Source organism: Oreochromis aureus, linkage group 18, assembly GCF_013358895.1.
Source record: "Oreochromis aureus strain Israel breed Guangdong linkage group 18, ZZ_aureus, whole genome shotgun sequence".
Taxonomy (NCBI): domain Eukaryota; kingdom Metazoa; phylum Chordata; class Actinopteri; order Cichliformes; family Cichlidae; genus Oreochromis; species Oreochromis aureus.
Genome location: NC_052959.1, coordinates 14,034,961 through 14,049,779, shown reverse-complemented (window position 1 = coordinate 14,049,779; position 14,819 = coordinate 14,034,961). Strand labels below are relative to the sequence as shown.

At 43.9% G+C, this 14,819-nt stretch overlaps 2 protein-coding genes across 2 annotated transcripts in view; one reads left to right on the top strand and one right to left on the bottom strand.

Annotated features, from left to right (window-relative positions):
• The window catches only part of yeats2 (YEATS domain containing 2), a 28,294-nt gene extending 22,812 nt beyond the window's left edge, over positions 1 to 5,482 (top strand). The window contains exons 25-30 of the mRNA XM_031743749.2: positions 110 to 189; positions 2,193 to 2,400; positions 2,955 to 3,190; positions 3,358 to 3,432; positions 3,571 to 3,644; positions 4,103 to 5,482. Coding sequence (XP_031599609.2) covers positions 110 to 189; positions 2,193 to 2,400; positions 2,955 to 3,190; positions 3,358 to 3,432; positions 3,571 to 3,644; positions 4,103 to 4,211 — 782 coding nt within the window. The 3' untranslated portion in view covers positions 4,212 to 5,482. The remainder of the gene's footprint in view (positions 1 to 109; positions 190 to 2,192; positions 2,401 to 2,954; positions 3,191 to 3,357; positions 3,433 to 3,570; positions 3,645 to 4,102) is intronic.
• A 1,229-nt stretch (positions 5,483 to 6,711) lies between these two features.
• map6d1 (MAP6 domain containing 1) lies at positions 6,712 to 13,487 on the bottom strand. The gene is made up of 3 exons (XM_039602656.1): positions 12,498 to 13,487; positions 11,494 to 11,821; positions 6,712 to 7,346 (listed from the first exon to the last, which is right to left on the bottom strand). Exons 1-3 carry the CDS (start codon positions 13,046 to 13,048, stop codon positions 7,266 to 7,268), a joined length of 960 nt encoding a protein of 319 aa, XP_039458590.1. The 5' UTR covers positions 13,049 to 13,487; the 3' UTR covers positions 6,712 to 7,265.
• Between the last annotated feature and the right edge of the window lie 1,332 nt (positions 13,488 to 14,819).

The window sequence follows — 14,819 nt, the reverse complement described above, 5'->3', positions numbered from 1 at the left end:
TAAGTCAGCTCGTCTTTCATTTGATGTACGTAAAGGAAAAGTTTACATCTAAAAAGGAAAAGCTGTCTAAAAATTTGACACATTGGTTTATTTCTGTTTCTTTCTTTAGCCGAAGACTCGCATCCATTTTGTGCCTCGTCATCAGAACAGTATTATTCCTGGAATATTGGCAAGCGCAGAGCATCAGAGGTGACCTTTTGTTTTGTGTTTGCTTTTGATGATAAAAATTAAAATTCACAGAAGTGCGGTATCTGGGCTTTCAATCAGAGAGCCTCATTAGAGTCAAAGTACTGATGAACCAGCAGAGATCTACATGTTTTTGATTTTTGGAGCTGTGCAGGCTTGGAGTATAGTCATTTTTTTTTCTTGAAAGTCTGCAAATGTATTAAGGTTTTTCTCTCTTTTTTGTGGTTTTTAAAAGCTTTCAAGCTGTCTTTCAAATAGAGAAAGCAGGCTTTTTTTTTCTTTTCTCTGTATGCATTTCCTCACATGAAAGTTTCATTTAATCCCATCTGAGGGTGACAGCACCCACTTACTAGCATTTGCTCTCCAGGTTCCATCTTGAGGGCGTCTGTGAGTGATAATTTGCAGTGTCTGCAGTTTTGTTGCCTGTGTAATCTCTCTTCATGCAGCATCCCGACTCAGAGAGCTTTCTGCTTGCCTCATGTCTTTCTGTTAGGTCACATATATATCGCTGCCTCTCGTCTCCTGTCATATCTTCATCAGTAGCTCATACAGGCCAACCCATATTGTAGCAGTCTGTTCTCTTTTTCTATGGCTATAAAAAGGATCCCAGACAAGCCAAGGCATAGTTATTTATATCTACAGGTCACTAATTTACACAGAGGACAGGGGACTCATCACACATCATTACACAGTATGAGGACAGGAAAGGATTAAGTGGTGTCTATAGGCTGGAGAAAAACTGTGTTTCTGCACAGCAAGTCTGTGTGTTTGCTAATGAAGTGAACGTCCTTCTATATGCACATCATCCCATCTCAGCAACAATCTCGCAACACTTCAAGGGACTTCCAGGCCCAGCATGACAAACCATCTGGCAAAATGAAAGGAACGAGAGCCATAAATTTAATTTCAGTGTTCATCAGGACGGGGAAAGACGAACTGCATCTGCACACATTGCTCAAGATTCGTCCACCATATTGGTTGTGATATAATCACACCTATTCATAGGTAGCAGATTGCCACAGTTGCCTGTAGTTCGGGTGATGGGGTATTGGCCTCACCCTGCCAGACAGGCAGGCAACATGGACGCTTACATTTGTGAATGCAATAACTCGAGAACAGAGCGCTGTTGAAGTTTCAAATTGATACCATAGATGTCTCTACTAAAAATCCCTGGCGAGTTTGAATCTCAGTAACATCTACGTCAAGGTAGATGCTCCATTCAACAATATGTTGGCAACCAAAGCAATCACAAGGAGGTTTTTGCCAGCTGGTTGGGAATACACCTTTTCATCCTAGCAACAGGTGGTTGCCAGGGGTCTGTAGACCTGCATGATTGGGGTTTTAGCAGTCACTTTCCCTGCAACTGCCATCAACCATCACTTGAACCAGCTGGGAATACTCATTGTTTCCTTCACCTCCCGGTAGTTGCCAGATGGTTCATGGAGCGTTGACTCATGCCTTATTCACTTGATCCTACAGTGTCACATGCCCAGAATGGCAGCCAAGTTAATGCCACTTGTGTTCACATGTGGGAAAGACCTCAATAGAATGAAATAATATCAAATTTCAAAAGACGCTCAGAAAGTCATTTCTTTCCCCAGTTTAAGGATTAAGAAGCTTCCCCGTGTTAGACTTCCCGCTAGCCTACTGCTTCATTAAGGCGTCAGTACAGTGAGCTGACACGATCAATGTCTATTACTCATCCCACCGGAGCATTGAGCAAAAAGCATGCTAATTGCATTTGTTCACACTGCTTTATAAGCGTTTTTTGGATACAGTAGGCTGAAAGGAACCAAAAGTGCACTTGCCTGTATGTTTATTAGGATAAGGAATATAAAGTATATTTGTGCCATCACACAGTCAAAACTCTTATTAACCCCAGCTGTGTGTGTGTGCAGCAACATGACCTGTTTGTGGCTGATGTTTCCCAGTATAGCTTGTGATTGATTGATTGATTGATTTCTATTCTCTCTCTCATCATATCTCTGGTTTTGGCCTCTGTGCAGCTTCAGCGAGCCGTAGCAGTGAAGCGGGTCGTCCAGGACGTGTTGGATCACTCGCCCCGTCTCCAGGCCCTCACCCCGCCAAAGACCAGAGAGGTGGTGCAGTGGTGTCGACAGAGGGGTTACACGCCGCCTGACCCCGAACCCCCACAACCCAAGAACGATGACGAGTCCATCGAGGACATTCTCACTCAAATCGATAATGAGCCTGGTGAGTTTGTGCCTGTGTGGACTTTGTGTACATCTTCTACAGGAAGATCGTTTCACTCGGTCTTGTTAAAGCTCCAAGCGGATCAATATTTTCGCCTCAGTGTTGCATGTGTGGGTGTGCTGTTTCTGCAGCTACCAGTGGATCCAGTAATGCGTCTGCAGACCAGTTGTGTGCGAGGGCGGCCAGTGTGCAGCCTCAGTGCTTTTGTTCAGTCGCATTGTTTAAAGCTCTCATTAATTCCATCTTTTTGTCTCTAAAGGATGGGTAGTGAGGCCGTTTAGCTCACTGAGCCAAACAACATGATAATCGGTGTTTGTGCTCTACTCATCTCTGTCTGCGCAAACGTCTTCATTTGTAATTGTCGCATTGTTGAACTGCGAAAATGATGAAAGAGCTCACAAAAACCCTCCTTCGCATGTCTCAGTTTTGCTTTAAACCACACACTTCAAGAATCTGTAGCCTGAGAGATACACCAAAGCAGTCGGCATTTCTGCTGATGCTGCGGCTTGTGAAATGATGTGTTAAATGAAGGGTACGTGTGAATGTTCCCGCAGAGTGCCCGTCGACCCTGAGTAGCAGCGAGGAGCTGGTGCTGCGTCTCGAGCAGATGCAAGCTCTGCTCAAGACTGAACCAGAGGAGGCGGATGACGAAATAGTCGACATCATCACGGTGACTCCTCCCTGCCACAAGCTAAAGGTCAAAGAGGAGGAGCAGGAGGCTGACCCGGAGCCCAAATTCTTCCTGGGTGCCAGCCTGTCCGATCAGTTTGTCAGTGAAGCAGCTCAGCAGGTCGGGACCCTCTCTGGGGGTTTTTTGTTTCGTTTTTTTTCCTAAGAAATGTGGAAAAAGTGAAAAAATTCAACCAGTGATTTCTGATTCCTTTACAGCTTTTAGCAGCTAACAGGAGGGCACATCACTTTCCCCCTTTTTTATAAGATGGACACTATCTCTTTCAGATCGGGGTAACCTTCCAGCCGGTGGAGGTGGAGAAGAATGTGTTCGCTCCAGTAATCGAAGCCATGATTCTAAAGGTTGGTCACTGTACACAAACCAGTAGCTCATGAAAAATGTCGAGAAACACTTGAAAAATAGTCTGAATCTGAATCCTGAGTGCTTGTTTCACTTAATCACTGTGTGTGTGTGTGTGTGTTTGTGCCTGTACACTGTAGGCTACAGAACAGTTTGCAAGTGACATCCTGAGAGAAGCGCTGGCTGGGGCCTACACCAAATCCCCTCCAAACAGGTCAGCCTTTTTTTCCTCTTTCCTCTCTAGCATACAACCTGCCTTAAAGCTTCAGTTTTCACTTTATTTTTTATATTTGGGCCTTTTGCAGCCTACTGAGTTAAAATAAAAAACAAAGAGTGAAGTAAAAAAACTTTTTTTTTTCTTTCATGTTTTATAAACAGATGTTAATATAAAGGCCTGGTGGTAGCTTGTATCGTTTTTTTTCACCCTATATCACAAAAATGGCTAAATCTGTGTGTTAGATGGTGCTAGAGTGGATGGATGCTCTGTTTCTTTTATTAAAAAACAAAACTGTGAGTCACCTTTTACCAGAGGGTGACACATTTTAAAATGAAAACATGTCTGTATGCTCACTAAACGCCATAAACCGAGGGCTGTCCCAAACTGAAAGATACTTCCAGGGTGGTGTTTTTGTTCCTCTTGAAGTCATTTCTTGGTTGCGTTTGTGTTTGCAGGGCACCGAGAGAGATCACAGCCATGAACATCCACCAGGCTGTCGGCAGCATCCCCACCTGCGACTTCCTTACTAATGCACACATGGGTTACCTGGCTAAGGACAACTGAGGCCTCCTCTACTTGACATCGACTGGTTACTGACAATGAGACAAATCGACCGTGTTCGTGATCACACTCGGTCCCGTTGGCTCAGGTTGCGCAGCAGTAATAATGTACTGTATTCATTAAGTTGACCATAGAAGGGCTCAGTTTGCTGCTCGAGCAGCTGCATAGCAGCAAAGTAACAAATGTTTCTAATACTCTGTAACATCTTAGTGCCGGTGCATTGAAGCTTCGTGGGGCTCGTGTTATTGGATTTAGAGAAGCAATTGTGCTCTTGCTTACCTCAAGAAAAGATTATTTTAATGATGAAGTGTTTTCTGCCAGACAGCTAGCTAGTCACTGGGGAAATGAAGCCTGAGTGACTTGCAGGGTTAAATAATAACATCAGACAGCTGTCCCATCTCCAGTGTACTGCATCTCGCTGTCACAATCACTGAATTTTTGGAACTGGCTGAGTCTTTTAGCTCAGGTGAACCACACATTTAGCTGTTCAGAAACACTGAGTATTTTTTTATCATTTGGGAAGAGCATACACAGCAGTTCTGCTGAAAGTGGCATGGCAACCAGCATTCAGCTTTTGATGTGTTTCACGGTTACCTGACAGAGGTAACGTCGAGCCTTGCAAGACAAACAAGCACGCAAGAAGTGTTTTCTAAGGCCCTTCAGATGGGGTAATAGATTCATCTTTTATAGTCTGAAATTAAAGGTGGGTTATGCCACAGAGACCCTGATGAACTAATATGATGCAGGAGACGATGTAGTGTGAGAATCAATGTGATTTAGAGAAACTCGCTGTTAGTATTTATCTTCTGTTCATGAACCAGCCCTGGCAGTGCGCTGAAGTGCTTTTAAGCATTCTGTGTAACAGCTGTATTGTATCTTATCATGTAATGTATAGTGTATATGACCAGTATATGAAGTATGGTGTTTTCAGACACTGTTTATTTTTCTATCGAATCTCAGCACCTGCGATCAATTACACCCTGACAGTAGTGAGTGTGTTTGGATGTGTTTGCTGTAGTCCACACAGAGGTCAGTGAAGTTGATGTGTGTGTCTGTGTGCGTGTTGTGCTGTTGTTTCTGTTTAATGTGCTGCTTTGTATTACGTTCATGTGTGAGAATGTGGATGTGTGTCGGGCTGAGTGACTCTGATGCCTGTTAAACCAAATCGTATTAGTGTAGAAGACACCTAAACATTGTATTTTCAATTTCAGTGCAAACCAAAAATATAATCAATATTCTTGTAATGAATTTTAAAAACAATTCTTGCAAACCTGGCTTGTCTTGATGTTTTTTTTTTCTCGTCTTTTTTATGTTTTTGATAAATACGATCATACATGAACACTGTGCTGAACCCAGGTTACTGACACAGGTGCCTGTTACCGGCTGCTTAACAAGTAAACAGCCAGTTACTCAAATTACACGGTTATAATGCTGTGCAAGTTTTTAAATGGTTATTAGTGAGACTTCTGCAAATATGCTCAGTGTTTGTCTGGACTATCCACCATAATATTATTTTAAAGGACTGATTTGACTCATTGGCACGTTGTACAGATGCTGGATTTAAAAGTGCACCGATCCTGTTATTTTTTATATACACTCCTAACAGCCACTTTATTAGGTTAATTCTGGGTTTTACCAACTTTTTCAACAAGGTGCTGGAAACATTCCTCTGAGATTTTGGGCCATATTGACACGACAGCATCACGTAGTTACTGCAGGTTTGTCAGCTGTACATCCATGATGTGAATCTCCTGTTCCACCACATGTCAGAGGTGCTCTATTATTGAGATGTGGTGACTGTGGAGGTCACTGAGTACAGTGAACTTCCTCGTCGAATGTCAAACTTTGTTGAGCCCATGTGACCTGTAGCTTCAGGTTTCCATTCTTAGCTGACACAAGTGACACTCGGTGTGGTCTTCTGCTGCTGTCGCCCATCTGCTCCAGAGTTGCATGAGTTGTACATTAGGAGATGCTCTTCTGCATAACTTAGTTTTCTTCTGACCTTTGACATCAAGAAGGTATTCTCATCCAGAGAACTACAGCTCACTGCATGTTTTCTCTTTTTTGGTCCACTCTATAAACCCAAGAGATGGTTGTGTGGGAAAATCTCAGCTCAGCAGTATCTAAAAATACTCATCCCAGCCTGTCTGGCACCAACAGCATCACTAACTTTAAGCATCTTTCTTCCTTATTCTGATGCTCGGCTTGAAGCTGCTCTCAGGAGGTCACCTTGAACATGTCTGCATGACTAAATGCGCGGAGTTGCTGCCAAGTGATTGGCTGATTAGATATTTGAACTAGCAAGCAGTTGAAAAGGTATACCTAATAAAGTGACCAGTAAGTGTAATTGCTCACTCTTGCTGTGAGTTAGAAGTTGGGTTCAGTTCACCAGAGAGATTAACAGGCTCTTATTTGCAATCAAGACTGAAAAGGTAAACATGACTAACAGAACAATGGGAGGAAGAAATACAACTGAGGAGGCATCTGAAAGTAACAACCTAGCTAATTATCTTTTATTGTCATTTATCTTACATTACTCATTTGCTCTTTTTCTTTAACAACAGATTTACAAAAAAATTGAGACCAACTAATACTTTTTCCAAAATGACAAACTAAATGGATGCTGAGGAAATAACTTATTTTCAAGCAGATTTCTAGCAACACCAAAGGGCAACACAGTAGTCTACGCAGGTAAAGGTCCTTCATCACTGGTGCACACTCTGTTTTTTTTTTTTGTTTGTTTTTTTTTTTATGTTCAGTGAAAGGACAAAATAGCAGGCACACACACCAACGCACAAATTCACACACCAACACACAGAGCAGCCAGTTTCTTGTGCGTTTATGCAAAAACAACAACCAAAAAAATCTACTTCATTACATGCATGTTCATTTCCATTGCAACAGGGGGAGGAAAGAGCTGTCTAACTATCTCCATTTGGGATGCTGAGTCTGGCTCCCTATCCTTCCAAACAATACATTCCCTTGCATAGATTCTTGTGTTGTGGAATGAAGTGAGAACATTCCCCGTGTCGACTCAAAGCAGAATGGCAGCAGCCGTCAGATGTTGAAGACCCTCGAAGATCCGCTTTGAAAGACAGCAGAAGGGTTTGGAGGGAGTTTGGTCCTCACCAGATGTTCCTGCAAGACAGATAAAGAGCGAGGGTGTAACAGCAGTCTTCTAAAGTGGTCAGGGAGATGGGAGCGAGTGCGGCAGCTGTGATGCTCGCGCCACACCCATGAAATGAGAGGAGACTGGTCGGACTGAGCTGTCAAATAACATCAGGTCTTGCTGTCAGAATGCTAGCAGTGTGGACTGGGTTGCTTTTTTCCCTCTTTAGTGCTGATCTGTTCTGCTGATGGCAGCTTCCCCCCATCTCCCCCCCCCAAAAAGGAAAATAAAATCAGGCCAGACTTTTAATCTGGGCTTTGGTGAATAAAACATGGAGACGTTGACCACACTCTGTTCTCTCTAACAATTAATAGATCTGCCCATGATAATGGGCCCAGACTTCTTCAGTTTCTACTTGCATATCTAGCTGAAGTCTGGCAGGTTTTTGTCGGCCAATCAGAGCACAAAATCTTTGGAGAGCCCTTCAGACTGTGGTCCCAGCTCCACTGTGAGTCTGACTACACAGCCTTGTGGGTGGCAGGGAAGGCAACACTTTTTGTTTAGCAAGTTGGGTTGTTGTGTGACTGTTTTCAGCCCCCAACACTATCACACAGACACACACACTGTCTGTTCTGTGCAGCAGCCAGGTCTGCCTCTCTCCTAAATTAGATTGGTGCCAAACGAGACTGCAACCCAATGCAACATTGCACTTTAACAGATAATCCATCAAATGGTGCACACTGCTCCCCTCCCCCCACATCTCCATCACTTATCTATCACACAGTGTCCCCCCCCCCCTCCCACCTCCCCCCTCCCCGTCTGAGTCGCTTTCCCCTCACTCTTTTGCCTTTCCCCTGGTTTTAGTACAATCCTCACTTGTCTATATAAGCCGTGCCAAGTTGGCACCGGACACAGCCTCTGTAGTCCTGGGCAGCGTGGGAACGAGGATGACGTCCAAGTGAAAGAACAGGGGGAGACAGCTTGGCAAAAATGAGGGAGGAAAGAGAAAAATAAATAACACATGTAGAACTGTAGACACTTAGGGCTGACTTACGGGGGCGAAGGAGGGAAATAAATGGGGTAACGCTGACTGATCAGAAAACCATCTACGACTGTAACACACAACAACTTCTGATCGCTCTCCGAGCCTGTTAGAGGAGGAGGTGGAAAAATCTGATTCCAATGCAGGGATTTGCCATCCCCCTGCCAAATGAGTAAATGGAGGTAACCGGAAATTTTAGGTTAGATTTTCCCAGCAGGCCATTTAATCCGCTTCATGCATTTTAAAGCCATTGACTCGACTGTGCATCTCTCTTCCTGCCATAGAAGAACGTAGTGCTCTTAATACACTGTAGTCGCAAGTTATGAAGGGTTGCCAATGACCTACAAGGGAGAGAAATCTCAGGAGGCTGCTCGCTGCCTGTGAGCTAAATGTGAAATAACTGAGGATTTGTCACAAGCGCTCCTGCCGTGGTTTTCACTCTGCGCACTGGTGGTTTTGTCTTGCTTATCCCTGACACACACTGCAGATTATACAAGCCGTCCTCACAAATCTGTTTGCCTTGCGATGCAGTTGCCAGGAATGATTGCTTCCACAAACACACACACATACACACACTGCTGCAAACTAACTGGGTGTCAGGTTTAACTGAGGTTCATTCTCTCACCTCCTCTCCCTGGGATGCGTTAAATTGGGTTTGCAAGTTCAGTGAGTTCAAGATGAACGCAGCACTCGTCTTAAAAAAAAAAAAAGGCATCGCTGTTTTGTTTTTTATGTCATGAAATCAGAGCCGGCTTTTGTCTGTCGAGACGGATTTGATCTGTTATAGGTGAGGGGAGGGGGCACAAATTGATTTAAAGAGTAATGAGAGTTTTATGGCTGCCCACCTCCTTTTTCATCAGGAGCAGATTACCATTAAGTTAACCGTTACATCTCTTAATGAGCTGCCGGTCTGCCTGCTGAATGAAGATGGTTGATGCTGATGCTGATGATAAAACACCAGATATGGACAAATACCAGCTGAATACTATGACCCAGTATAATGTGTACTGGAGTGGGACGTGTAATGCTTGGTCAGACACGTCTGCAGGGGGTTAGTGAGTCAATAAATGAGTCGGCAATGAGTGGGCCATCGGTAACCGGTGTGGATTATCTAATGCCGCCAGGCTGGGCTTGTGTCACACTGACAGATTGTGGAATGCCAAAGTGCACGCAACGCTGAAAGACTGCACAATAAGAATGTACAGGAAATATCTACTGCACTCTTTCTGAAGCTTGGCCCACTGGCAGCAGCACATCTCTTCTTAATGTGCCCTGAACTCTCACTCCAACTGGGCCAGTGTTATTATTAGAGTCTGTGTCCTGCCATTGACATCCCATCCCTTCAACCTCCATTAGCATCACACAGCAAAACCGAGGTACGCTGCAGCTTAACGGACCAGGCGTTGTTCAGAAAGTGATGCAAATAACTACAAAGTCATATCATTCTGCTCTCGTGCATGAATTGTTTTTTTTAACTGAGTCTCTCAAACAGTTGCTAAAGTGGGAGCCATGTGTTCGTTTCACCAGAAGAGCGCGTGTGTCAGATTTCCCTGAAAACCAGTCGGCTTAAGATGTTACTGAGGCAGCTGTTGTAACACAGATGAGCTGACCTGACCGGGTCCAGCCCACAGCTGCCCAGCTCTCCAGTGGCAGATGGCACTGAGTGGTGAGGGTGGAGGAGAGGAATGGCACTAAACATCTGGAGATTCCCCAAAAACTGTCTCCCTAAGTATCAGCTGACAGCTGAACAGAGACAGCATTTAGGCAGCAGACTCAGTACTTTTATGTCAGATATGCACCAGTTTTATTATAGTTAATATTATTTTAGAGAAACCAATGAAGAAGAAGAGTATGATACTTTAGAAATTATATATTTGAAGCATAGTGCTGCCTGTAACACATGCAGTAGAGTAGCATCACAGAATAAGTCTTGAACCACACCACTTAACCTTTGAATTCAGGTGTTTGTTTTTTTTAGTCACATGGCCTCACCTGTGCACCTTGGCATGCATTCGGTCTTCGCAGACATTTGTGAAAGAATGGGTGCACTGAATTTCAGCATGGTGGTGTAATAGGACGCCACCGCTGCAATAAGTCAGTACTTCTCTACTCGATATTCCACCATCAGGTGTGAGTGATATTGTTGCAAAGTGGAAGCGTTTAGCAACCACAGCAACCCAGAGACAAAGTTTCAGACTGTGTGAAGTGCATATAGGTCTGCAACTCGCCGCTGACTCAACAGCTGCAGAGCTCCAAACCTTCTCAGGCATTAACATCGGCACAAAAAACTGCACACTGGGAGCTTCATGGCATTGGTTTCCAAGGATAAGCAGCTCCTGTATGTGTAATGTGTAGTAGCCCCAGGACTTTTGTTCATATAGTACGTATGACCCAAAAAGTTTAATATTCAGTGTAACTCAAACATACTTTCTATACATAGAAATATAGAATAAATAGATAATGAATTTTCTCCCTAAAATCTGCATTGTTCAGGCCTTATATGACCCATACTGAGCATCACTTTATAATTTAGCTGTGAGTTATTCTGTGTGGTTGTTGCTCAGGCAAAGCCCTATAAATCTGCAATCTGAGAGGATATGATTATATTTATATGTATATGATGTATATGATATCACTGGAGTTTCACTGGATATCTAGAGAAGCACTGCTGTGCTGTGTCATAAAGAGAGATCGCTTCTTTTAATAACAGCAAAGATTATAGGATCACACGTTTCATTGCTGCTATGATCAGAACTGATTTCTAGACAGATGTCAGTCAGTTCGCTGACTGAACTGGACTGCAGTTCAGAGAATTACACATGTAATTTGTTGTCCTCATCAACCCAGTTTTATTCAGGCCACAGTAGAGAGTGTAGCACCAGCACTGTTACCTAACACGGTACATGGCCTGTTTTAAACAGCTGGGTCACTTTGAGCCTCTCAGGGACAGAATGCTGTATCACTTTTCTGTGATGCCCCAACAGCAACAGGCCGCCGGGGAGATGAGTGAAGATGACTTTCAGGATGAGCGAGCCTGGATTTAAACGTGCAGCTCTAACAATGAACTGTGTGTGGTTTTCTTTAAACTTCAGACATAAAGTATGGCTCCTTGAACTCAATGATTATGCGCCTACCTCTCCTTTGATTGTTCCACTGAGCTCGGTCCTCTCAGGCAGGATGCTCTGCTGGAGGCTGGATGGACTCTGCGATCTGTAGGCTTGAAGGGCAGTGGGGGCAGGCTGGGGGACGGCGGCAGGTTGGATGTTGGAGGCAGCGGATGGGATCACGTGCTCTCCTTGATGCAGACCCGTGGACCTGCCGACCTCCCCCCTATAGGCAGCCTGGTAGCTGGTTTCACGTGGGACGTGAGTGGCTTCTGTCCCAGGGCTGGAGTACTGAGCTGGGGGGGTTTTCCTCGCACTTTTGGCCGGTCGCACCCCCGTCCAAGGCCTGTACTCTTGCCTGGAGGTAGAGAAGTGTATGAGTAGAGTGACAAAGCTGGAGTGGGACTTCTGGAGCATGAAGTAACACCAAAGACCGAATTAATGGAGAAATTAAACAAAATAATGTTCTAGTAATATGGATTGGGCTTAATATATTCCATTCTTTAACAGCTGATGCAGCAAACTGCAGAATAAGAGTCCTGATGAAACATGTGGGCGTTTATCAGTATCTTGGCTGTAATGAGTATGAATTCAATTCCCAAAGTGTATATACTAACTCTGCCTGGGGGTCTAGATGAACCAGAGGTCATGAGAAGTATCTGAGGGGGTTATATGTTTGGTTTTTTCATCTTTGAAATGTATTCAAATGAATCAACCTTTTAAAAAAAAATCCCATTTTAAAGGATTAAAAGCTAGAAAAGGTTGAAAAACACAGACCTCCATATAGATGGGATACAGTGCCAGCACAAATCCTACACCATACTTGCGCTGTCCCATATACGAATATGAAACGTGTGTGAGAATTATTTAATGAGCCCTCGTCTCCACGCAGGCTTGTTGGCTCGACCTTGGATGTCGCTGAACTAGTAATAAATCGAGTCTAATTAAGCATCAAAGCAGGCATGAGCACATCACCGGCACACGCGCTGTGAACAGCGCTCGGTGCTGAAACAAGGTGAGAGAGGATCTCAGACCTGTAGGAGCTGGTTTTGCTCTCCTCCATCACCTGCTGCTCCCCCCATCTCTGCCCCTTGCCCCTCTCCTCTCTCTCCCCCCGGCTCTCCCCAGGCTGACCCTGGACGTGGTAAGTATTCACCGGGCTGTCCGACACACAGTCTGCCCTGCTCCCCTCGTTACTAATCCACGGGAAATTCTCCTTCCTGGGGATGGGCCACGGTTTGAAATCCTGCTTGTACTGGGTGACGCTGGGGAAAGGTACTCCCGGCGGGTGGTAGTCTTCCCGGGGCTTGTAGCTGGGCTCCTTCCGCGACCTGAAAGGTCCTCGGGTCCCAGTGCCATCCGCGGGCGCATGAGGGGAGCCTTTGGCACGCGTGTCCGGAGTTGGTGTGTAGTTATTGCCGGGTGCGCGCTCCGAAGCGGAGACCTGCTTGGTGACGGACCGCACCTCCTGCTCGGCGATGTCCGAGTAGTTCTGGATGGTGAGCGGGACGGAGAGGTCCGATTTGTCGAACTGATTCCAGAAACGAGCCAGGCAGCAGACTCTGCTGATGCACGGCCAAGCCATACTCCCTCTAACTGCCGGAGAGGAGAAAAGAAGAAGAAAGGGGCGAAAAAGAAACAAAAAGAACTGAAAAAGAAGAGAAAAGCGATCAGAGGTTACATTCAGACAGAGTGTCGCCCTCCCTCTTCGCCCGTTTCTGAAAAGCTAAGAGTGTATAGCGTCCAGGAGTCCATGTCAGCCAGCAGAGGAGTGCCAGCAGAGATGAACCGGTCTGTCGGGGACCGTCATTGAATATTCCTCTCACGTGGTCTGTGATAGTGCCTCCACTATGCAGAGGAATCTGTGGCAAATTATTCTCCGCATCTCCACAAGACGGATCCCGGCGTCTGCGCGGGTCTGACTGGACTGGACATGGTTATCTGTCTCCACTTCCTCACACGACTCCACTTCCTGCAGCGAAAAGCTCGAGAAATTGCTGTTTTGCGGCTTCTCCCGCTGCAAATCACTAAAATGATCGTACCTTGTTCACAGTGAGGTTACATAATGATGCAGCTTCGGTGTAGGCTGCTCCACAGTAAGGCTGCACTGGTTACAGTCATTTCTTGATGTTGTTTTTTTAAGTCACACACACACGAGTCAAACGAGCCCAGCTGGGAAATGTGAGGATGAGTGGATGGACTATTTTTTCAGATGTTTCTCAAAATTTCACACAGTAAGTTCAGTTTAACCATGTGTTGCGTCAACCTGCTTCATAACTGAAGGGGAACTAATCAAGTCACTAAATTAGACTTTCAAATGCATTTAAAGTGCACATAAAACAGCATTTACTTTTCTTTGCTGCCTGCAGACATTATAATGTAATGTAAAGGAGACAAACGGGCCACAGAAGACAGCAATAACATCAGTAACATCACGTTCCTGGTAAAAAAAAAAAAAAAAAAAAAAGAAATAATGACGGTTGAGGTTTCAGGGTCCTGTGGAGACCCCTCTGTTCACAGCTACACAACGACTCCATAACATTAACAATGCCTGCGTGTACATTCTGGACTGGCTCATATAAATGGGACACACAAGTTAAACTGATAATGACATGACTCTGTTGGCAATTACATATAATTGCAGGAGAACAAGGTGTAGTTCACTGTGAACCAATCAATCAATCAATAAAACAATTCAAACATGTAACAGAACTTTCTGATCACTTTTAACGTTTTCCTGTTCATTAAATCAATAAAATTACATAAACTGACTGAATTAACACGTCTCCAGTAAAATAACATGAAATACATTCACAACTATACAGCACTTATTTAATAGATAATACTATTAAATACCTTTTATTCTAGTTTGTAAATACATATTAAAAAATGAATACAATGAGTAAAAATAAACTGTAAAGTAATAGGTTCTGTAATTTTACATAGATGTGTTTGTTCATTAATGACAGGTTGCAGATTGAAGTACTGTATCAGTGTATTAATGCTGTATTACAGAAATACTATGAGATTATTTTAAAAAAGTAAAACTCATATTTTAACAAGTATAACTCTGCAAAGGCTCATATCCATTAAATATACGATTTTATGGGAAAACATATCCTAACAATCAAAGTTCAGGTGATACCATTTGTAACGGGACACTGTAAATGCAATAACATTTTCTAGGAATCCATTACATTTAAATGAGTGATCCTTTTAAGGTAAAGATAATAGTAAAGATATCAGAAATGTTTATATAAAGTTACACCTAAAAATGTAAACAGTATTTTTTTTATCATCACAAAACAATAATAAATTATAAATTATAAACCCAATTACTAGTTCTGCAATAGTAT